This window comes from Rhododendron vialii, chromosome 1a (genome assembly GCF_030253575.1).
Source record: "Rhododendron vialii isolate Sample 1 chromosome 1a, ASM3025357v1".
NCBI classification, from domain to species: domain Eukaryota; kingdom Viridiplantae; phylum Streptophyta; class Magnoliopsida; order Ericales; family Ericaceae; genus Rhododendron; species Rhododendron vialii.
In genome coordinates, this window is record NC_080557.1 from 5,276,897 (window position 1) to 5,301,484 (window position 24,588).

Here is a 24,588-nt window from a genome sequence, read left to right on the forward strand (position 1 = left end):
CCTTCGCGCATTAAAAATTACCGAAATTATAATAATTCACGAGTCTCTACATTTCAGCACAAATAACCCTAAGTTGTTCATACGGTTGTATTTGGGATTTGTTGATGCAGTTACGCCAAAGTTGTTGAAGGCAGTAATAAGCCACAAAAGTGCCGTTCTATCGGCTTACTTTTTCACCTCCTAGAAGTTGTCTACCTACAATAGGTTTGCCAAAGTCTTTTTGATGTGCGGTGTTGCTGGTAGCTCTTTGTGAGAATCTTCTTCTTCTTTTTTTATAACCGAGGAACAGTTCTATAGCTAAGCCACAATTGGACCCGACTGCACAACTCAAACCTCAGGGGAAACTAGCGCGGTCACACCCGCCTCTCCCCCCCCCCCCCCCCCGCTCTCTTACTATCAAGATACTCACCCGTTTTTGCGGAATTTTCGGTGTTTTCCGATATCTTTCTTGTGTCGGGTTATTCCGGAATTATTCCTTTCCTTTGCCAATTTCGTCAAAAGGAGATCAGTAAACGTAAAGTGCAGATATTATTTACTATCATATGTCCGTATCCATGAAACAAAAAGTAGAAATGTACGCAGACGGCACCATGGCCCAAGCAAAACAGAAATAGCATGCACTGAACACATCCCAAAATCAAAGTATCAGGCGTATCAAGTCATGGTATCTACGGTCAAAAGGCAGTAAAGTGTCTGAGGCTCAGTGATAGCCCTCAGTCATCAAAGAGGTCCTCGTCGTCATCTTCATCCTCTCTCTCTCTCAGGTCTTTCTTGTACCCAGGATCGTTGGCGGAGTCGTCAGAGCCGCTACTGAAGGGCGAGCGCTCTTCCTCCTCTTCTTCCTCCTCTTGTCTTCCCCTCTTCTGCGCAGGCCCTTCGTCTGGCCTTTTCCTCAGCTCCTTCTGAAACTGTGTCACCTCACTAGTTGGGGTAATCACCACCCCTATGGATTCAGGTTGCGCAGTGCTTGCTTATCGCTGGGCCGTGGTTAGAGCCTTGCTCTTTCCCTTTTGGGAGACTGGTTTTACCGTCTTTCCCCTAGGAGCCGCCCTAGCTTGTCCCTACGCAGTGCATTCAATTATTTAGCATACATTGTACATATTGTATATATTCAAATGCTAAAAACAGGAAGTATCAAGAAAAGTGCATCAAAGCCTATCATGGTACCGAAAGCGGATCTACTTAAGTATTGAAAGCAGAATGGAACAAGTTTTTAGGATCATACATGAGGCGGTACAGCAGGAGCCGGAACCGCCGGTGGGTAGTGCAACTGCAAAGGAGTACCGCTTGGATCTTGTGGAACTCTTTCTCTATGGCCAGCATCAAGCGAGCAGCCTCCCTTACCCATTCAATTGGCGCTTGTGATACATTTTCTGAATGAAAGTCAGGATACAACTCAAGTACAGTTCAGATACAGCACAAGGGAATGAATCGAAACTGAAAGCACATAATACCGGTCCTGTGATCTCTGCTGGCTCTATCCTAGCTGGCTCAAACCGAACCATGGCAACCTCTCCCTGCGGATCCCGCACATACAACATCCACGAAAGCCGAGGAAGTCCCGTTGCCACAGCATAGTCACTCCGCTCCCTTGAGCAAGCTGTCCTGCTCCTCTGGCCCCATCTCTCCGCCAGCCTCCAGAGCCTCGCCCTCCACAGCTATGTGCTCTAGCACCCCAAGTGGCCTCGCCAAATCTTGTCTCCGATAGACGACATAGTCACGCTCAGGCCTCAGAAAAGCAGCAAGGCCCGCCGGAATAGTGAAGTGTCGCAGCTCAGCCAGCGTGTATCGATCTGTGTGAGAAGCGTGAGGTGGGACTGGCCCAGGAACCGGGTACTTAGGAAAGCCAAGTGACTGTCGCGTCACCCGGTCACCCAAATACCACTGCAACCCGAAAGCCGACTCCAATAGTACTCAACTCGCGGTCACCACCCTGCTCCTCGCCAGGTACTCAGGCTCAGGTTCTGCATTTCTCCACGGAGTCCAGTCCACCTGCATAATGATCAAGGCCAAAATCAAATGAACATCAGCAACAACATTAAAGTAATTCAAAGGCAAAGATAACTGATGAAAGAACTGCTTACCTAAATACTCGACAGCTCGTCGAGGTATGACCTGAAGGCTAAAAGACTCCCTTTGGATTTCTTCTTGCCTCTGTGCAAAGGCCCCCAGATCATTGCTCATGGAAGCATCCTCAGGTCCAGGCACTTGTTCTCCGGAGGGTACATCTTCAGCACCTCATAGGCTCACAACTGCAGGTTTAACAAACAATGAAAGCATCAGAATACGGTACATGTACAATTCAAGGACAAGTGCGAGAATGAAATAGGAAATGAACTACAAGCTTCGTTTCTTACCTCCCACACTCTCCAGTAGCCGGCAGTCACCTTCTTCCCTCGTGAGAACTCGCCCATGAAATCGTAGCAAGCCCCCAAAGCTGCTCCTCCCCAGTCGTACCTAGAGGCCATGCGTAGGTCGTAAAGGGCTGGCAAGTAGGACAGGTGCACTGTAGCTCGCTTGTTTGGGTATAGCGTAGCCCCAAACAAATACAACAGATAGGCCCTCGCCATCTGCTCCTCCTCCTGCTCTGAATCCGGTACCCTCCCCTACAAGTACCTTTTGAACTGGTCATAGTGAATTGTCTCTGCCTCCCCCACCGATACCAGTCCTAAGAACCACTTTAATGCCTCAGTGAATCCCCGAGTCAAACAAGATAGGCTCGCCTCTTACCCTCAGGCCAGTAAGAGCCGCAAAGTCTGACGGGGTCACCGTCATCTCCCCGATCGGAAGGTGGAAGGTATTCGACGAATTCCACCACCTCTCGGCCAGTGTAGTAAGTAAGGCATGGTCGCTCTTCACTGCAGTCAACGTAAGGATGAATGACCTGAACCCTGCAGCATCCACCAAAGCTCTGACTCGCTCCGGCAACCCCCTGTATAAATCAAGCGAGCTTGCTGGACCACCATGGTCCCGAGTACTAGCTGCTGCTCTCTGCATACAACGACAACCAACATAGAAAGAGGTTTTGTCAACAAACGCAATTCAAATCCAACAGACGGTCGAATTCGGAATCTCAAAAGCAATACTACAGTCGAAACTGGCATTATAAAGGTCGATCAAAGCTACCGAGTATTTGTTCACATTATCATTATATCTAGTATCACCATCAGTCGAATCAAATTTAGGGCATTTCTCAATCGAGTTCCAAGTTACAAGGCATTCTACTAGTCAACCTCAATCAAGGCATTATTGCCAGGCAGTTACGTCAGGGTATGCTTTTCAGTCGATTTCAAAGGTGTTCTACTCATCAAACAGTCAATTCAAACTATTGGGAACGCTATTCTGATGATTACCATATCGTGGCGTTCTACTTAGTCAATTTCAAATTCCAATGTTACATTATTAGTCGAGGGAATCTACGGTCGATTCAAGCTCATTATTGACAAATCCTATCAAGTTCAAAGGTACTATCAGTCGAATCAAGTAATCATGGCATTCTACAAAGTCAAGTCTAAGTTCGAGTTACATGCATTACAAACAATGCAAATACAACTTCAAGTAGCATGAGGCTACAACAATGCAATTTCAAGTTGGAAGTCGAAGCAAGTTTGGGAGTATACTTGTGCCCAAGTCACGGATAAGTGTCTCTCAGGGTCCCTTAGAAGGAGCTCTGCGTCATAGCTATCTCGCCGAGGCACGTAGCTCTCAACCCCAGACAGTAAGAACAAATATGGCTTTGGTGGAACGTACGTCTCTGCCATGAACTTGGCACGGCGTGCCTACCGTAAAGGCTCAGCCAGCATCACCGCGCGCTCATGCGCCCATATCTCCCCCTCCTGAGCCCTCTCAGCTGACTCAGTCTCTCTCACAAAGACCTCCTCCTCGGCTTTAGCCCCTTCGGCCTCGGCTCTCAAATGCTCCTCCTCCTCGGCTCTCGCAATCTGCCTCTGTCTATCCTCCCGAGCAGATATTACTGTAGCAACCACCGCCGGATTCTCTCGGAGCAATCGGCCAAGCTCCTCCTCTATTACAAATTCCGCGAAGTCTCCGCGCGTAATGGGAACGTGCGCCGAAGACCCTGCTGCTGGCCTAAGCTCGCCTGCCTTTACCGGTACTTCTCCGGAAGCCTCCTCCATAACCACCGGGTGTTTGCCCCGTGCCGGATCCCTCAGCGGCGTCCCCGGTCGGTCATCACCACTTCCACCGCAACTACCGCTACTACTGCCAGCACTGGCTCCGACCCAGCCCATTCCGGTCACTACCAAGGCCTCCACACCACTCTTGAAGTCCAGTCGGCTCACTCGTGGACCCTTTGGACCGGCCGACACAGGCATACGCCGTTCGCCATTGCCAATTACCTCCGTTGCATGGCCATCGCCACCACCATCCACGCCTGTAGCTTCTGCACTAATGCTCGACGAAGCCTTTGTAGTTGATTGATCGTTGATTTGAACGCCCATGGCCTCGATTTCACTCCTCGGTTGAGCCTTTTCACTGCCGCCTCCATTGCCGCTACTTCTGCCGGCTGGTTCCGCCAAGATTAAGTTTGGGTGAATGGGTTTTGGAAGAAGATGAGAGGGTTTGTGAGAGATTGGGAGGTTTGAGAGATTGGGAGAGTTTCGAAACCGATGGAGGGCGATTTCTGCACTGTCTCAGAAGTATACAACATGGGAGAGCAACTGGGCCGGGTCTGGCCTAGGTCTGGGCTCGGGTCTGCTAAACTTCTGACGTACACCAGTCTTATTCGGCCGTACGCCAGTAATAATTGGGCCTCAGGCCAAAAACCACTCTTTACATCGAAACTCACTCCCAACGGAAGCCCATGTTACTCTGATTCATGTTGGTACCCGTGGTGAACTTATTCCCAAGCAGGAGCCAATTTCAAATCAATGACGATCTATCCGTCCAATTTCAAATCAACGACGATATATTCATCCAGTTTCAAGTCAACGGTCCTCCTGTCCAATCTCAAATCAAGGACGGTCCTCCCATCCAATTTCAAATCAACAACAGTCCTCCCGCCCAATTTCAAATCAACGACGGTCCACCCGTCCAGTTTCAAATCAAATGACGATTTGTCCATATATCAGGATCTTTCCCCAATGGAATGGATTATTCCCCAGGAGAGTTCGACTTCTGTGATGGCTGGTTCTATCCATCGATGTCGAATCAATGGCGATCTATCGTCCATATATCCCCAGCAGTGACAGCCCATTCTGTTCAATTTCAACAAGCGGCAGTCCACCCGTCCAAATTCAATCAATCAGGTTCTTTAAGTATTCGTGCTTACTTTGACTGTATGTTCTGTTCTGGATAGCCTGGAAGCGTGTCTAGAAAACCTTTGACATTACTTGTACCGAGACGATGGTGCTCCAAGTGCTGTCAAAAGGGGGATGACTGTAGACACCCTATTCTGGACTGTCCAGATTAGTTTACTTACGATTTTTTTTTCCCAATGATGATTAAGGTTAAGAACATTCCGAGTCTGTTGGTATGTTTGAGCTTTGAGTGTTCCAAACCTCATTCAAAACCCTCTCAAGCCTCTATTCAAACCCTTCAAAACCTTCAAAGCCAGAACCAAATGGCCTCGACAAAACCCTACTAGCTTACGCCAGTATTGTGCTGGCGTGCACTGGTGACCTGCCACGTGTCAATCATCGACCGTTGACTCAGATGCTACAACCAGATGCAAGTAAAATTCTTGCATACGCCAGTCTATCTCAGTCAAATCATCCCTATTCAACCACGTGCTCGAGATTTTTGTGGCCTCCCAGTACACCCTACAGTCCCCTGATGATTGCAAGTAGGCCGGGTTGTTCCCCCTTCTCTTCTACAAGCCCTTTCAAGCCAAGTCCCATGCATTAATGCATGGAGACTTCCTTGCTAACCAAACCAGCCCTTAACCCCAACTGGTTACACCCCTTCACAAGCTCTCTTTGCCTATAAATACCCCCTTTGCATTTATATGCAAGAGGTTAACCACCATAAAAGTTCTAAGTCTTTATCTCCTTCCATTTCCCTTAGCTCTTTGTTTCTTCTTTCTTTTCTCCACTATAAGAACAGGCAGAGATCCTCCTGCCACACACCACAACACCTTTACATTCATCATCCACCCCTCATACCTCAAGCTCAAAGCTCCAACACTCCATCAACCTCTAAACTAAAGGTATACCACCTTTTGTGAAGTTTTCTGTTCTGACCCTTGAGGGGGGCTGGCAGGGTCAAGGCTGGTAATCAATACCAATCCTGCCCCTAAAGCTCGCATGGTTTCAAAGATCGTGTGGGATCATCAATGGCTCACGCCAGTACTGTAGAGCCGTACACCAGTTATGGCAGTACGTGCAACGTTGTGTGGAGACCACTTACCATCCATTTTCTGTTTTCCTTTTCATTTTATCACCTTACTACATGCTAAAACCAATTTAGGCTTTCTGTATTATAGAACTGGATAGTTATTTACATGTTACTCTTGTTTTAGAAGGCCTCTGGGATCCTTCTGGTCATGTTTCAGAGCCCAGATGGTGCAAAGTCAAGCACTGGGTGAAGAGGTATTACTAGCATACGGTGCCTTACCACTGGCGTACGACAGTCGTATCCATTCCAGTGGCTGGCCCTTGCGTGGCAGCTAAGCCATGGCCTCTATTTGTTCCCCACACTGTTTATGTGGTGTCCTGTTCATCTTATTTCTATAGATCCATTTCGGCTGTCTGTATCTGTATATATCTTACTATATAAACTGCGTGGTTTGTCCTGGGTGTGCACTGGTCATTTTCAGAGCCCAGAGGGTTGAGAGTAGGAACTATGAACTTAGATCTACCGGTGCACGCCAGTAGTGAAGTGGAGTACACATGTAGTTGCTGTATGCAGTGGCGTGTCCGGTGCATACAGGCTCATTCCTACCAGCCCCATTTCGCAACAGCGTACTCCAGTTTGTTTGAGCACTCATAGGTACTTGTTCTTAATCTATTACATTTGCTTAGAATCAACATCCATCACATTTTGTCACATAAATGCAACTTGTTGCAGTTTTAATTCCCTTTAACTGTTCTCCAGCCCTAACTGGCTCAAAGAATGAATAATGAGAAAAAAAATGCAAATATTTTACAAAATGCCTGAGTAGAGACCGATCTCCGGATTGGGCGAGAGGAGTGCCATAAAACTCTTCCTCTCTCGTAACCTGGCTTCCGAACCTCAGATATCGAAGGTGATAATGGTCCAGTCTACACGCCTTTTCAAAATCAAATAACGTAGCAAACGTTTCAAGTTCGGTTCCTTGGGTGCAAACCGCAAAACCCAAGTGGCGATTCTGAATTGTAGCGTTTCGATGCGCTTTTCCAGAAAAGGGGGGCACCCGATTTTAGCAAAACTGAAATTTTTGGGGCATGTGCCCACAAACCCCACTAACTAACTTCCATGTTTATTCATTGTTCCATTTAAATTTTTATCCAATTAATTTGTTTAAATTCGATCCCGTGTTTTTCTTATGAAATTGCACAATACGACGGTTTCACTGACCATCACTCAATAAGCGTGGATATGGTTAATAATTCTTATGGATTACTTTTTGTCTTCATTCAAATTTGTTTCGTCGTTGTAAGTTTTGCGTTAAATTTTTGTAAATTATTAATTCCTCTCGACGAGAGGAATTTATTAAAGGAAAAATTTCAAAAGAACCCCTAAACTTTCAAAAAATTTACAAAAAAATTTCTGGACTTTAACTAATGACAAAAAGACACCTAAACATACCATTCCGTTAACAAAAAAACCACCATCCAATTTCATCAATTTGTAACGGATGGAGCTAACAGAAGGCGTTAACCTCCCCCTTTTTTTTTTTACTTTTTTTTTCAAAAAATTACTTTAAAATTTTTTAAGTAATAAATAAATATACAACAAAATTCTTTTTTCTTAATATTTATCAAAAATTATTTTAACCCCATTTTTTACTATTTACAAAAATAACCCCCTTTTTTTTTTACTTTCAAATTTTACATTTCCCTCCCTCTCTCTGTCTTTTTTTTTTTCCAGAAATTCGTCCACACTCCACCAATCAACCCCGTAACCAGTCACCAAAGCCTTAGCCTCAATTTAAGAATTTTGAAATTACTTTTTTTGAGGGAGATGATTTTCACACTCCCCTTTTTGATAACCACACTCCCTTTTTGTCTTTTAGCAAAAAAAAATTCATACACTTTCAATACTAAAAAAAAAAAGGAGTGGCTATTAAGAGGGGAGTGTGAAAATTAATCTCCTTTTTTAACCTTCGTTTTATTTTTTACTTTCAAAAATTACTTTTAACTCTTTCTTTTTTAGTAATAAATAAATATGAAATAAAGTTTTTTTTCTTACTATTTTTTAAAAAATTACTTTCACCATCGTTTTTTTAACTATTTACGAAATTGGGGTTGGGGCTTTGGTGGTTGGTTGTGGGGTTCATTAGTGGGGTGGCTCGGTGGGGTGGAATTTCTAAAAAAAAGGGAGGGTTAAAGTTATTTTAGTAAATAGTAAAAAATAAGGTTAAAGTAATTTTTTATAAATAGTATGAAAAAAAAGAAATTTTATTGCATATTTATTTACTACTAAAAAAGAAAGTTAAAAGTAATTTTTAAAAGTAAAAAGTAAAAAAAAAGGGAGGTTTACTCCATCAGTTACAAATTGACGGAATTGGACGGCGAGGGCTTTTTTGTTAATGGAATGGTAAGTTTAGGTGTCCTTTGTTATTAGTTCAAGTTCAAGTGTTTTTTTGTAAGGTCCCTGAAAGTTCAGGACTTTTTTGAAATTTTCCCTTTATTAAATTATAACCCAAAACAATTAAAACTTGAATAAAGACAAAAATAATTCAAAAATTTGTCTATTTTGTATTATCTTCATATTTAGTGAACATTTTACTTCTCTCCTAGCTATCTAGATTCCTATCCGTTTTGATCATAACTTTCTAGCTTTTAGATTCCTCTCATCGAGACAAATACATATTCCTAGAAATTAACAGAATATTAAAAAATGCAAAAAATTATGAATATATAAGGCAAAAAAAAAAATAGTCCAAAGATTATTAAGCCAAAATACCCCTCATTACTGTCAATAAACCAGAGTTTCAATAGAGATTTCTTTGTGATGAATATACATTCACGAACTTCCACGCACATTTAAATGATATATATCAAGACACTTTAATTTTAAAGTTACTTTTAATCATTTATGAGGGTTAGCTTATGAAAATCTACACACCTCTCTCTTTGACTTTTCTTTGACAGGAAACAATTTTAGACATTTCAAAATAGTATATGAAACAAAAACAAAAAAATGAGACAGAAGAGTATTAATACCACAAATCTTATTAGATGCACGACACAAGTAACTTAAATTTGTAGCATAACCACAAAGTACAAACACAACGAGGACAAGCAAAAATAATAAAAAACTCAAGGCATTGCATGATCGAAGAACAACTATTGAGTGCTTTTAGGGCACCAACACGTGGTGACTTGGCACTGCCAAAGGCCATTGAATAATTACTCCGGGATCGAAACACTCGTCTCGTTCTGGCTAGCTGCAGTTGGATTTGGTGGTGAGGCCGTATCTCCAGTCGACTGGACAGTACTTTCAATGGGCTCAGTTGGACAAAAATATTCGGCCGCTCCACTGTAACATCCATATAAAATTGCAGGCAAAGCTAAAGCTAGTATTACTGGCAGAGATAGTGGCAGGCTAAGTAGTATCAATTGAACCTCTTGTGTTGCTACGCGGAAAAATGTTATCCCAACGGCCCAGACAGCAACAGTAGCCAAAATGACAAGGTATACGGACTTATACATCTCCGTGGGAGCGAGAACAGTGACGGAAAATGTATAAGTGAATGCCATGATCATGATCGTCAACCACGAGATTCCAGCTCGAATAATCCCAAAAGCCCTTTTTTGCGTTGGCAAAACAACAATGAGCTCTAAGATTGTAGTCAAAGACAGAAGGAATCCTATCGTGTTGAAATACACCAAGTACGGATACGATTTGGAATTGGTATAAGCAATTACAGCTTTTCCAGCTTCGTGTCCTTCTGATGTCTCTTGCCAAACACCTCCAGGAGGGTTGATCCCAACTTGAAATGACATCGTTGCCATCAGCGATGATACAATCATTAATGTATCCTTTTTCTTCTTCTGCCAAGAAGGATCAAATGGAAAAAAAAGTTTGTAGGACTTTTTAGCCCCAGATTCACGTAGGACGCTTTTGATATCACGATACTCACTAATGTTATCATCACTCTTTGCTATTCGGGAATGAATATCCAACGCCGTCCACCCACTTCCATTTCTTGCATTCACATCCATTTTTTGGCCAAGCTCTTCGACACCTTTTTTTTCTTTCGGTCGCTCCAGCAGCAAATATTTGATAATCTGAAATATGTATATACACTTTCTAAGATTTAGCTAAAAATCAAAGAAGATATACATACATTATACATAGAAAAGGAAAAGTTCAATAAGGTAGATTTTAGGAATAAATATTCAGTGAGACTTCGCCACGTGGTCCCCAACTCCCTTCTCCATCACATAATATTCATGTGTGGAGAAGAGTGTTGGATACCAATTGGTGGTCATCTATGAGCACCCTATAATTGTAGTTTTCGTAAACAATTTTTTAGCCGTGGAATCATAATATTTTACTTCTTAATTAAATTACTCTCATCAAGACTAAGTGAAAATCTATATATAATAAATTTGATACAAAACTAACAAAAATTTTAAAATGTAAGACAAATCAAAAAACTTAATTATTTAGTTCAATTAAACATGAGATAAATAACGTTTGTCTTATGCCAAACAACCCAAAGGTCCGCTCTCTACAACTACAAACCTTGCCGCCACCTCTATTGTTCTTCTCTCTTAATACTACATACACTACATGTTCCACTACATAGTTACACTACATTTTATGTGAGGTCCATTTTGAATTCCAAAAAGATATAGAAAAATGTCCATAAATTCTAAAATAATATTTTATGGGGTCCTTTAAAAAATCAGCTCCAACGAATATCGGTAAGTATTATTTTCTGGATTCGTAGAGACGAAACTACACAATTGAACAGTTCTGCCCCAATGGATCGAGAAATAATACTTACCGATATTCGTTGGAGCTAATTTTCTACAGGATCCCATACAATAAAATTTTAAAATTTATGGATATTTGTTTTTGAAGTTGTATTAGACCAGGAATGGACCTCACATGAAATATAGTACTGTACCAAGTAGTGAAATAATGTAGTGTACCTAAATTTGCTCTAAAGATTTTCAATTCTCTCCGAGAGTGTTGTTCTTCTTCCCTTCATCTCTTGTAAAGGTCTTCCTTCTTTTAAATAAGCCACTCGTTCTCCACTTGAGGACTCTTTTCCTTCGACCTCAAATCCAAGGGTTTTTCTATCTGTTGTATTTTGTTTTATTTTTTTTTGGATGAGATTCCATAGTTCTTTTTAATTTCCTACTGGAATTAGAAATTTTTTGTAACACTTTGGAGAACCCAGGGAGGGTGTTGTGCGCACCATGATGTGCACACCCCGACCATTGATCTTGGCAATCAACGGTCTGGATTGCTAGGTGTTGTGCCTAATTTCAACCATCCAACTGTAGATTGCCAAGAGCAACGATCGGGATGTGCACAATACTATCGCTTTTAGTCAGTATTCTATACTTGTACTACTGCGAAAGTCAAGGGTGGAACCAGGAATTTATTTCGTCCTGGGCTAACCAAAATTTATATATGTGAACCAAAAAGAAGGCAAACTCGTATAAAAATATATAAATATTTAAAAATAAACAAAACAAAAGTACAAAAGTGTTTTTCCTCCCTTTTTATTTTGTTGTTCCATTAGAGTATGTACACCAGAGTAGCAAAAATAAAATATTAGCTATCATAGCAACCTAAAACCGAGAAAACCCACCTAAAGCAATTAGATAAAAGCTTAGATAAATACATTTCACTACAATACTTTGGTATATATACTGAACGACTGTTCATCAACAATTTCTTTTATATTATTTTTCACTTCTCTCTCTTGATTTCTCTTATATTATTAAACAGTCTCAAAAAAATTAAGTGCTTCAATTTTTCATTCGTTTGAATCATTTCAAGATCTTATTTTTCTGATTATATTATTCTAAATGGTTATAACTAATTTTAACCATATTTTTAAATATATAAACTATCTAAAAAAATCAAGTACCCCATTTTTTTAATCCGTTTGAATCAGTGCGAATATCTTATTTTTTTGATCATATTGTTCTAGAAGGTCATAATTAATATTTGCATCTAGAACTCTCATAATCAAGTATCTATTCTATAAAATTCCAAATAAAGAGCAGATATTTGATTACAAGAGCCCTAAAGACAAAAATTAATTATGACCATTTATGATAAAATGATCAAACAAATAAGATCTTCACGCCGTTCAAACAGATGGTGGATTGAGCTAGGCTGAATGGGAGGATGGTGTGTTGGGATAAATTCACTTAGACCGAAACTTTACACATAATTTATTATTTATTTTTAATTCTTTGGAATTGCACCTGGGCTATAGCCTAGTGGAGCCTAAGTGTAGTACCGCCCTTGGCGAAAGTGTTTCCTATTTGCTTCGAAAAACCCCAAATCGTATTAGAGAGCTAGCTTTAGGGTAGACATCAGACCAAAATTGTTAGGCTTATAACAAAATCCTACAACATTGTTATAATATCTTTATATGTCAGTATTAGGGCCCATGAACATCCTTACACGTCTTGAGTTCCTGAACCCCAACGGTAACGTGTAAAAATGTTATAACTATATATGTTGTAAAATTTTGTTGCAAGCCTAGCTAGCATTTTTGCTAGAAGTATCATTTATTATTTTGTTTTTACTTTAGGTTAGAGTCCTCAATTAGTGTTGCTGGCCAGGCTTTATGATTGGAATTATTTTAGATTGTCCAAAAAAATATTGCCAAAAATTTAACAATAAAAAGTTTGAATATGGACGTACCTCACATCGTTTACCAAAAACTGCGAGATGCAATATGTTGTTGCCATTTTTATCAGTAGAATTGACAAACTTTTCATCTCCAGTCTTGTCTCGCACCTTGTCTAGCACTAGTTTCAAACTTGCAAGCTGATTATAGTTTACACACAAGTGCAAAATATTGTCACCTTGATCCACAATAACTCGAGCTGAGTGGGGGTTGGTTCGAAGCAACAGCTTTAATACTTCAACATTACCTTTCAACATTACCTTTCATGGCAGCGATATGAAGAGAGTTATTACCTTCTCGATCACGAGCCGTGCACATCTCAGGGCTAACTTCCAATAAAAGTTCCACAATCTCTAGATACCCCTTAGAGGATGCTATGTGAAGAGCAGTGCCTAGTTCCATGTCTACAGCTTTAGCAAGATCTTGTTTATACTCCAAAAGTTCTAGAACAAACTCTTTCTGCCCTGTTGATGTAGCTATGTGAAGAGGATTTTTTCCTTTGAAACTTCCCACCAAAACTTTATCCAGAATGTAACCATCTATTTTCATTATTTCCTTTAGTGATTCAACATCCCCTCTCATTGCTGCATCACAAAGCCATTCCTCTGTTCTGTCCTTCCATGTCTCTCTATCTCTCTCCATCCTCACTCTTATCTCTTCTTCGCTCTCTCCATTCCTCTCCTCCCTCTCTCTCGCTCGCGTGCTCTCTCCCTCTTTCTCCTTATTCTCTCTTCTCGTCGTGTACTCTCTCATTCTCGCAATCCATGGTGTCTCGTTCTCTCCATCCAAAACTCCTCTCCCACTCTCGTCATCGGGAGTTCGCCTGTTTCTCTCTCCATATTCTCTCTCCCCCCCGCTCTCCCTTTCCCCCCCACTCTCTTCTCCCTGTATATCTCTCCCAAGCTTTTTCAATGCGATATATCTGGGTGTAGCCATTATCTTTGCACAAGTGCATCACTGGCCCATTACGTAAGTATGTATATATATAGGTAGATAGATACCGTTGGATGCTTCACATATATAATACAAAAGAGTGCTATCATACGTACGGTGAATGCATCTTCCTAATTCGATTTAAATATGACGCCGGTTACCTAGGAATGTAAGCCAACTTAATGCCAATGGAGCGATAGATAGAGAAATTATAGTATTTCCGCAGTCTCCATTTTTTAGTACCTCATTCCATCTTAAGGAGATTTTAAATTGGTTATATTTGTCAGTTGCTAATACTTTTTATATACAATATGAATCTTGTTTAATTGCTCTCGATTTGTACTATTAAACAAAGTTTACAAAATCACTTAGAATATTATAGATTATAAGGTATAATTAATTGAAAAGTCGCACGAATTTCCAAAAATGACTAAAAAATTAGAATTGAGGAAGTAATAATTAAGGAAAAATTTAATTAAGGACTATGCGCAAAGAGATAGGGTTGGATCACTAAAATGAAACCGAATGTAGTCTTGTTTCTTGAGACAAAGATAGTAATTGGTATTGCTGTACAGTGTGGTGTGGCTGTTGTGGTGATCAAGGTTCCATTCTGTGGTCTTTGCTGTCTCTCGACCACCCTTGTGGCAGCAGCAGTGGCGGCAATGAGGGTCTTGATCGGCGTTTTTGGGTGGCTCAACTTAGGGCCGGGTGTGGATCTGTTGTTTGCTCGTAGGTTTTGCTTTAGTTTTTGTTAGCTGTTTTTTTGGTTGGTTTTCTTCCCCTGCGTGGGACTTTCTCTCACTCATTGTGTGTGTTGTTGTGGTGGGTTTTCTACGTCATCTTGATGGCTTTTCGAGATCGGAAAAGAATCTTGTTTGTGTGAGGTCCTAAATGTTTGTTTGTGAGTTTAGGCCTCTTTTGTGGTTGTTTTCCTCCCTCCTTGAAGATGGCTACCCATTCGGGCGTTCCCGATGTATAATTTTCGTATCAATGAAAATATTTCTAAAGTTTGAAAAAAAAAATTGGTAAGCACCCCATCCCCGTTATATATTTTTTAAAAAAATTAAATAGATATCCTGTCGGAGTCATGGGTTCCACGGACTTAAATGCTAAGTCTTGGTCATTGGATGGTTCTACCCTTTGTCTTGGTCGATGTCGGTGTCGATGTCGATGCTAAGCGCTTCATATTCCAATTGACTTGGGCATGCGTGACTTTGATCCAAAGACTCCACACGTACTTCTTGGAGTAGTCTTTTCAGCGTTTTTCATTTTTGTCCTCCTAGCCTAATGTAAGTGTACGAAATCACTCTGCCAATCTATTTTGGTCCCCATTTATTTACTATTTTTTGTCCCACGTATACCAGGTAATCGCTGGGACTAAACCAGTCATGCATCGTTTTCAAAATATTTTCTAGCCTTTGGGACCAATTAATTATAAAGCAGAAATACATTTTATAAGTGTATATCTATTTTATAATTAACCTCTTAATTTACTTATTCTTTGGATTTGGAAATGAAAAGTATCTAAGATGTGAATCTAATTTTTGTCCCCAACAAACAAAATTCCTTGCTCCACCCTTAGGTACAATGAATCTAATTTAATAGGCGACTCGTCGGCAGTGTCATTATTGTGAACTATTGCCCACTAAAAAACTCTTTTTGCACGAAGGTAATTAGCCAAAAACTCATATCAAAACATTAGTTATTTAGGATTACAGCAAAGTATTTTCTTGTTTTTCAAAATGACTTTTTAATAAAGACATTTTACCTATACTTTTAAGAAATCAATTTTTTCATAGAACATAAACAAAATCAATAATTCTAATTCTAACACAAAACCTTCTATCACTTCTATCCCCACAAGCGTTATCAATTGAACCTCAAATGGTACTAGGCAGAGAAACCAAAATGACAAGGTTTACGAACTTATACATCTTTGTGGGCAAGACAACATTGGCTGGAAAAGGATAAGTGAATGCCATGGTCATCAGTGGCGTTACTGGGATTTTAACTCAAAAAGGCTGACTTAATAAACATATATTTTTTTTATTGAAGTGTATACTTATTATATCATAAATTTTTTATTTTTCAATGTATTACATTTGTACATTAAAATAATTTTAGCCTAATGTAATTAAAATATACTAATTATTTTATTTTCTTCTTTAGATTACTTCCACAGTCACGTTTTTATTTTTTTCCAAAAATAGTTTGCCCAACTGCAACACGGACTCAGTGCTAGAGATAAGCCTAAAGAAAAATAACGTCCATTGATTATGCTGAAGAAATTACTCCCTCCATGGTACAATTGTCATCATGTGAAACAATAATAGCATGCTGACAAGTTCACATGTGGCCGGTGATGTTATTTTGGAATCAGAGGTGTAGCCGGTTCATTTTGGGAATGTAAGCCAACTTAATGCATCTTCCTAATATGAGGCCAGTTACCGAGGAATGTAAGCCAACTTAATGCCAATGAGCATAGGATAATCTTTGGTTTTTAAGGTAATAAGTGGAGTGATAGATAGAAAAATGATAGTAATCCCACCGTTCCCATTTTTTAGTACATCATTCCATCTTGGAGAAATGATAGTATTCTCGCCGTTCCCATTTTTTAGTACCTCATTTCATCTTAACCAGATTTTAAATTGGTTATATTTGTCAGTTGCTAATACTTTTTATATATAGTATGGATGCTAGTTGACAGCTCTCGATTTGTATTATTAAACAAAGTTTTCAAAATCACTTATAATATTATAGATTATAAGGTATAATTCATTGAAAAGTAGCACAGACTCCAAAAAAAGACTAATGTTGTGTTTGGTTTGGTTTTTGAAAAATAGCAGAGGTAATAAATGGAGAGAGATAGAGAGAGAAATGTTAAAAGTATAGGGAATTTAGGAGGAATTTTTTGAAAAATTCTTTTTGAAAAATGAAGAGAACAATGCTAAGTCTTGGTCATTGGATGGTTCTGCCAATTGTCTTGGTCGATGTCGATGATAAGCCCTTCATATTTCAATTGACTTGGGCAGGCTTGGCTTTGATCCAAAAGACTCCACACATAATTGTCTTGGTCGATGTCGATGATAAGCCCTTCATATTCCAATTGACTTGGGCATGCTTGGCTTTGATCCAAAGACTCCACACATACTTCTTGGAGTAGTCTTTTCTGCCTTTTTTCATTTTTGTCCTCCTAACCTAATGTAAGTGTACAAGATCACTCTGCCCGTCTATTCTGGTCCCCATTTATTTACTATTTTTTGTCCCATGTATACCAGGTAATCGCTGGGACTAAACCAATTATGCATCATTTTCAAAATGTATCTAGTCTTTGGAACCAATTAATTATAAAGCAGAAATACATTTTATAAGTGTATATCTATTTTATAATTTACCGATTAATTTAGTTATTCTTTGGATTTGTAAATGAAAAGTATCTTAATCACTTGTGAATCTAATTTTTTACCCCAGCAAACAAATTCCTTACTCCACTCCTAGGTGCAATGAATCTAATCTAATAGGCGACTCGTCGGCAGTGTCATTACTGTGAACTATTGCCTGCTAAAGAACCTTTCTGCACGAAGGCAATTAGCCAAAAATTCATATCAAAACATTAGTTATTTAGGATTATAGCAAAGCATTTCCTTGTTTTTCAAAATGACTTTTTAATAAAGACATTTTACCTATACTTTTAAGAAATCAATTTTCTCATAGAACATAAACAAAATCAATAATTCTAATTCAAACGCAAAACCTTATATCACATCTATCCCCACAAGCGTTATCAATTGAACCTCAAATGGTACTACGCAAAGAAACATTATCATTACGGCCCACACTACAACATGCAGTAATCAAAATGACAAGGTTTACAAACTTAAACATCCATGTGGGTGAGATATCATTGGCTGGAAATGTGTAAGCGAACGCCTTGGTCATCAGTGGCGAAGCGGGGATTTTGACCCAGAATGACCTGCTTAATAGATATATATTTTTTTAAAATTTATATAAATGTTCCTCCTAGTTTTACCCGAGTCTCATTTTCGTCTTTCAAGTATCAATTGCAACTCTTTTGACCTTCAAGTTTGGTTTTCGTACCAAGTTGGTCCAATTGATAACGTCTGTTAACCAAATTAAATAAAAAAAATCAGATCGAGGGCAGACGTCATCAATTGGACCAACTTGGTACGAACTGCAACGCCTAAACTAACATCAATTTGATTTTTTCTGTCCAATTTGGCCGACAAAAATTATCAATTGGACCAATTTATTACGAAAACTAAACTTAAAGGTCAAAAGAGTTTACTTTTTTTTTTTCTGGCATTAAATAAGTCATGTGCTGGGCACTTTACTTTTTTCTATCCAAAACACTGACGGAATGCTAATGGAAGGTGCAAACTGTTAAATCGGAGATCCCGTTGAGGGGTTAAGTGTCTGAGTTTATACTGGAGAGTGTTCTGAACCTCCCTTTTAGGACTCATTCGAGAGATGAAAACTTTTTTTGTTTAGTTTAGCTGTTTAAAACAACTCAACAGATTAAATTCACCTTTGGTCGATATCATTTTATTTTTTTATTATCAAAATGTCACCATCACTGGTCCACATTTTCTTTCCCACCGGTACGGTCAACATCTCCGGTCACCATCCTCCGATCCTCGAAGCCAGTCATCAGTGACCAACTCCGGCGCCGGTGACTTTTCCAGCTAACTTTCTGCCGCCGCCAACTTTTTGGGTGTATGTGACTTTTCTAGTCAACTTTTCGGCACCAACAACTATTCCAATCCAAATTCCGACGATGATGTGGCGGGAGGAGTATATAATTTTTATTTATTGTAAGGGTATTTTTTGTCTTATAAAAATAAGAGTGACCTCACACTTTAGAAATTGCGCGAAAAGAAAAAAATTTCCTAACCCTTGCTCAGTTTGTTACCAGGCCTTGGTCCAGACACACCTGTATATAGTCGACTCTAGACTACTCCAGGAAGCTGTCTAGCAACAACAGGGTATGCCAAAGTCTTTTTGACGTGCGGTGTTGCTGACTTGCTGGTAGCTCTTTGTGAAATTTTTTTTTATTTATTTATAATTCAGGAACAGTCTTACAGCCGAGCCACAATTGGATCTGACTACGCAACCCAAACCTCGGGGGAAATTAGTGCGGCCACACCAGTCATGTAACGCCCCGAATTTCAAAACATTAATAAAAACATTTAAAGGACAATTTTTCCAATTTAAAATTTATAGATTTAATACATCACTGTTTCAAAAGCAGATGTCATCATATTACAACCATACCGAGTTTAGTTTAAGTAGCCAAATTTGACCAAATATTACAATTCCCCAAATAAGCCTTGAAGCTTCCAAAATAAAGCTGACTTAAATTAAATCAGAGCGACTACGCATACGGAAACCAAGGTTCTTCGGCTCCCTCCTCAGCCTCCAGTCGGATTGTACGACACTTATGCTCTGTCTTCGGTACCTGGCATTCGAGTTACCAAGGCAACGTAGTACCATGAGCGATGACGCTCACTAGCCAAAACCTACCCGAAACCTATAACTTACACATAACAAGCTAAGGATAGCAATGCAAATAATAAATGACGCTTGATTTCAATTACTACTCTTTAACTTATGTGAAATCTAGGATCTCACCTTGAGATCCGTCCTACTCTTAACCTCTAGCGTAAGGCAACCCAGTGTGATTCAGACAGCTCCTTGTTGTATCCCGCTGATAGCTACCAAATTATTTACTCGGATCAACAGTCAACGCAACCACACAAGGAATGAACTAAATCTATTCTTGCAGCCAATCACCACTGTGCCTTACCTAGGGTTACGTTTCTCAAACAACTTAGGCCCCTGTTAGCACCCATTAACACAAGGCTGGGCCCCTGTTAGCACCCATCTTAAAATCATAACTCAATCACTTTCCGATTTATCCTTTACTTATCAGCGTCTACGTGATTCTCTAATCATGTACTACCCCGTTAACCTAAGTCCATTCTAAGTTCTCGCAGGACAATAACATTTATCAAGACAAGTAACAATATCAATAATGAATATCAATAATGAATATCATTAACAATAATACTGACAACGACGAAAACATAATTAAACCTTTCTTTTTCTTTTCTATTTTGTTCATCCAATAGCTTATCCACAAGGACTTTTGTTAACTAATATACTAATAGAAATGTTAAGCATTTAACAGATGCATATCAATTCCGATAACGACTAACACTGAATGAAATTATACATAAACTTTCTTCAATCGTTTCTGTCAAATTAAAATATTCTAAGTCTGAGCATGGATTTTGAACGTCATTAAGCATGAGATTATGTGGCATTGTTTCTTGTTATCCCAATAAGCTAACATTACGACATGTAGGTTTAGAGCATGCATAACCACATATATACTAAATTGAAAATTTTCTAAATAAGATTTACCAAGACTTTCATAATCATAACTGGTCCTCCAAATCAAAATTTCTAGAACACGAGCTAAAAATTTAACACATCGTTCTCCATTCCGACATTTCCGATTAATCACAGGTTACTCGCCAAGCATCTCAATATTATACTAGCAACAAATATATACTTAGGGAGGTAAGTTTTAACTACCTGTAGACACCCCATTCTGGACCGTCCGGATAATGTCATTTGTCGATCTTTTATTTCCCCAATGATGATCTTAGTCGAAAACAGTTTAAGGACAAAGGTGTGGTTGAGCTTTGAGCGTCCCGAACCTCTCTCAAAACACCTTTCAAACCCTTCAAACCAGAGCCAAACAGCCCCAGCAAAACCCAATTGGCATACGCCAGTGTCCTGGAGGCGTACGCCAGTCACCTGCCACGTGTCAGTCATCGACCAGTGGCCCATCTTTTACTGGCGCACGCCAGTTAATAGTGGCGCACGCCAGTCAAACCCAGTCAAATCAACTTTATTCAGCAACTTGGGCGGGACTTTTGTGCCACCCTGACGTCGGCCACAGTGTCCCTGATGATTATATCGGCCAGGCCCGCTCCCCCTCTCTCCTACACCCCCCATCAAGGCAAGTCCCATGCATTTAATGCATGGGAGGCTCCAACCTTACCTTAAACAGCCAAACAAGGCCTTAGACCAGACTGATCTCAGTCACTCCCCCTCTATAAATACCCCCCTTGCATTCATTTGCAAGGGGTTGGCCTCATTAAGAAGAAAAGTTCTCTCTTCTTCCTCCTTTCTTGCTTTCTCTCTTCTTCTTCCATTGAAAGAGAAAGGAAAGAAGCCCACTTCCACATACCTCCACTGACATCCAGTCACCATACAACATCAATCTTCAACCTCTAGGCTCTAAACCACCTTCAAACTTCAACACCCAAAAGGTATACCACCTTTGCATTCCTTTCTGTTTTCGGCCCCTGAGGGGAACCAGCAAGGCCCAGGCTGGTAAACAATACTAGTCCTGGCCTTGAACTGGTAAAAATACAACAATCGTATGCGACGATACTTGGCGCACGCCAGTTCCTACATGCCGTACGCCAGTCATGGCAGTATGAGCACAACTGGCGTGGGGATCATGGATCGTCATTCCTTTTGTTTTATCTTTCTGTCGATCACCTTAGCATGCTAATAACCGGTTTACTGCTTTCCATATTTAGAACTGTTTAGTGGTAATATCCTATCTTTTTCATCTCTGTCATGTAAAGGCCTCTGGGATCCTTCTGGTCATGTTCTAGAACCCAGATGATGCAAAGCCAAACACTGGAATCAAAGGCAAAGTGGCGTACGGCAGTAATATACTGGCGTACGGCAGTAGGCTTCTGGGTCCAGTGACTGGCCCTTGCATCTGAAGCGAAAGCTAGGCCTATATTTTGTCCCACACTGTTTTGGGGTGTTCTGCTTTCTTTCATGGCCTAAAAGCCATTCGTTTTGCCTGTGACTGTTTATATTCTGCTATAATAAACTGCGTGGTTTGCCCTGGGTGTGCGCTGGTCCTTTTCCAGAGCCCAGAGGGTTGCAAACAAAGACTGAGAGATCCAACAAGTGGAGTACGCCAGTTTATATGTGGCGTGCGCAGGTTGTATCACCATGCAGTGGCTCGACCAGTGCATGCTGGCAGAATCTGCTCACGTCACCTTGTGACAGCGTACTGCAGTTTGCTCGGGATGCTCAGTGCTTGTTCTCAATCTATACTTAGCATCGCAATCAAATCATTCATAGGCATTTTGTCACATAAACTGCAATTTGTTACCGCTTTCGCCCCCATTAACTGTTCCCCCGCCCTAACTGGCTAAAAAATGATAAAATGAGAGACAAATGCAAATGCTTTATAAATTGCCTGAGTAGAGACCGATCTCCGGATTGGGCGAGAGGGGTGCCATAAAACCCTTCCCCTCTCGTAACCTGGCTCCCGAACCTCAGATATCGAAGGTGACGACGGACCGGTCTACGCCTTTTCAAAATCAAACAAACGTGGCAAAAACGTTTTCGAATTCGGTTCCTTGGGTGCTTTCACCGCTAAAACCCGAGTGGCGACTCTGAATCGAGGCATTTCGCCGCGCTTTTTCCAAAATGGGCCGCGCTCAGTCTTTAAAAAGGGAACCCAAAGATCGAGCGATTTTCGGGGTGCGTGCCCACACTACCTCTTGTCCGACAAAAAGGTTTACGGAGTGATTCGGTGGCGGGTCGGGACGGCGGCGGAGCTCGGTCGAAAGGTGGTAGTGTTGGTGGTACCCGGCTCGTGCAGAGGGAAGAAGAGGAGATGGTGGTCTCGGTTGGTAACGGAGGTGCACGGTGGTGGCTAGAAATGGAGACCCGGTTGGCTGTTCTTCTCTCTCTCTACAATTCCCTCTCTCTGCCGAAGTGTGTGTGTGTTGGTGTTGATAAAAGAAGAAAAGAAAGAAAGAAGAGTAATATAGGGAGGTGTATATATCTCTTGGGTAATGTAGTGTGGGGTTTAAGGTTTAGTTTAAGAGTTAAAGGAATGTATTGCATTAGGGTGTTGCTATTTCATTAGCCAAAGAAAAGTGAGTGCCAGAAATGGCCAAACCTGGTGATGGGAGAAGTTGATGGACGGATGGGAAGGAAAATAATGGTTTAGTTGGTTTGAGATGGTTTGGTTAGAGTAAATGAATTGGGTGAATGGCAGGCAAAATACAATGCACAAGAAGAAGGTGAGGCTGGGTATTAGTGTTAGGTTAAAAAAAAAATACTCTGTTACGACCAAAGTACCCACAAGAAAAATTACTCGCCGGTACGCGCGCACACACGAATGATAATGGAATAAAATTTTGTATGACGGCATAAATAATTTTTCGAGCAAAATAATTATTTTTGTTTGAGTAATTATTATTATTTTAAAAAAAATCAGGTCTTTACAAGTCACGTCCCCCTACTATCAGGATACTCACCCGATAAAGAATCGAACACCTAATCAAGGAGAGTACTCGCAAAGTCAGTCATTCGCCCTTATCACTGAGACAATCCCGTTCATTTTTTATTTTCACCCAACCACCACTTCTACCACCGCCACCACGACATTGCCACCACCGCCACCATGCCGCCACAACCTCTGCTTCCACCACCACTCCATTACCACCACCACACCACCACCACCACCATGCCACCAAACCCTCTATTTCCACCACCACCATGCCGCCACCACCTCCACCACCACCACCACCATGCCACCACAATCTCCACTTTCACCACCACTTCTACCATGACTCCATCACCACCACGCCACCACATCCACCTCCACCCCGACCACCACCACCACCACTCAACCACCACTTTCACCACCACCACCACCACTACCACCATGCCACCACAACCTCTACTTCCACCACCATCTCTACCACCACTCCACCACCACCATGCCACCACATCCACCACTCAACCACTACTTCCACCACCACCACTACGACGCCACCACCACCACCACCATGCCAACACTACATCACCACCCCCTTCACCACTCAACCATCACTTCCACCACCACGATGCCGCCGCCACCACCACCACCATGCCACTATAACCTCCACTTCCACTTCCTCCACCACCTCTACCGACATTCCATCACCACCACCACGCACCCGCCACCCCCACACCTCCACCACTACCACGGCCCCATCTCCACCACCACCACCACTACGACGCCGCCGCCACCACCATAACCTCCACTTCCACCACCACCATGCCACCACTCTATCACCACCACGCCACCACCACCTTCACCACCACGACGCCGCCACCACCACCACCATGCCACCACAACCTCTACTTCCACCACCACCACTCCTCCTCCACCACCACCACTTCCACCACACCCTCATCCCCTCAGCACCTCCATAACCATTCCACCACCACCACCACTCCAGTTCCACAATCATGTCTACCACCGCTACCGCCGCCGCCGCCACCACAACACAAAACAGATATAGATAACCAGATACAGATACACCAAAACAGATACAATAGATATACCATAACACATACACAAACAGATACATATATATATATATATATATCAACAACAGATGTACCAAAACAAATACAAATATACCAAATATACCAACAATATCTGCTGGGGTTTGCTCCAGCTTCTCTCTTGCAAAATTGGAGAGAGAAACATATTTTTCGCTTATTTTGGACGGAGGTTGATGGGACGTAGGAGTTTAATTGAT

At 41.1% G+C, this 24,588-nt stretch overlaps 2 protein-coding genes across 2 annotated transcripts; both read right to left on the reverse strand.

The window, feature by feature from the left end:
* Window positions 1-713: 713 nt before the first annotated feature.
* LOC131326822 (uncharacterized) lies at window positions 714-1,348 on the reverse strand. Its single transcript, XM_058359711.1, has 3 exons — window positions 1,226-1,348; window positions 1,029-1,061; window positions 714-908 (listed from the first exon to the last, which is right to left on the reverse strand). Exons 1-3 carry the CDS (start codon window positions 1,346-1,348, stop codon window positions 714-716), a joined length of 351 nt encoding a protein of 116 aa, XP_058215694.1.
* A 7,969-nt stretch (window positions 1,349-9,317) lies between these two features.
* On the reverse strand, window positions 9,318-14,064 carry LOC131299088 (uncharacterized). Its single transcript, XM_058324651.1, has 2 exons — window positions 13,006-14,064; window positions 9,318-10,394 (listed from the first exon to the last, which is right to left on the reverse strand). Exons 1-2 carry the CDS (start codon window positions 13,246-13,248, stop codon window positions 9,513-9,515), a joined length of 1,125 nt encoding a protein of 374 aa, XP_058180634.1. The 5' UTR covers window positions 13,249-14,064; the 3' UTR covers window positions 9,318-9,512.
* Between the last annotated feature and the right edge of the window lie 10,524 nt (window positions 14,065-24,588).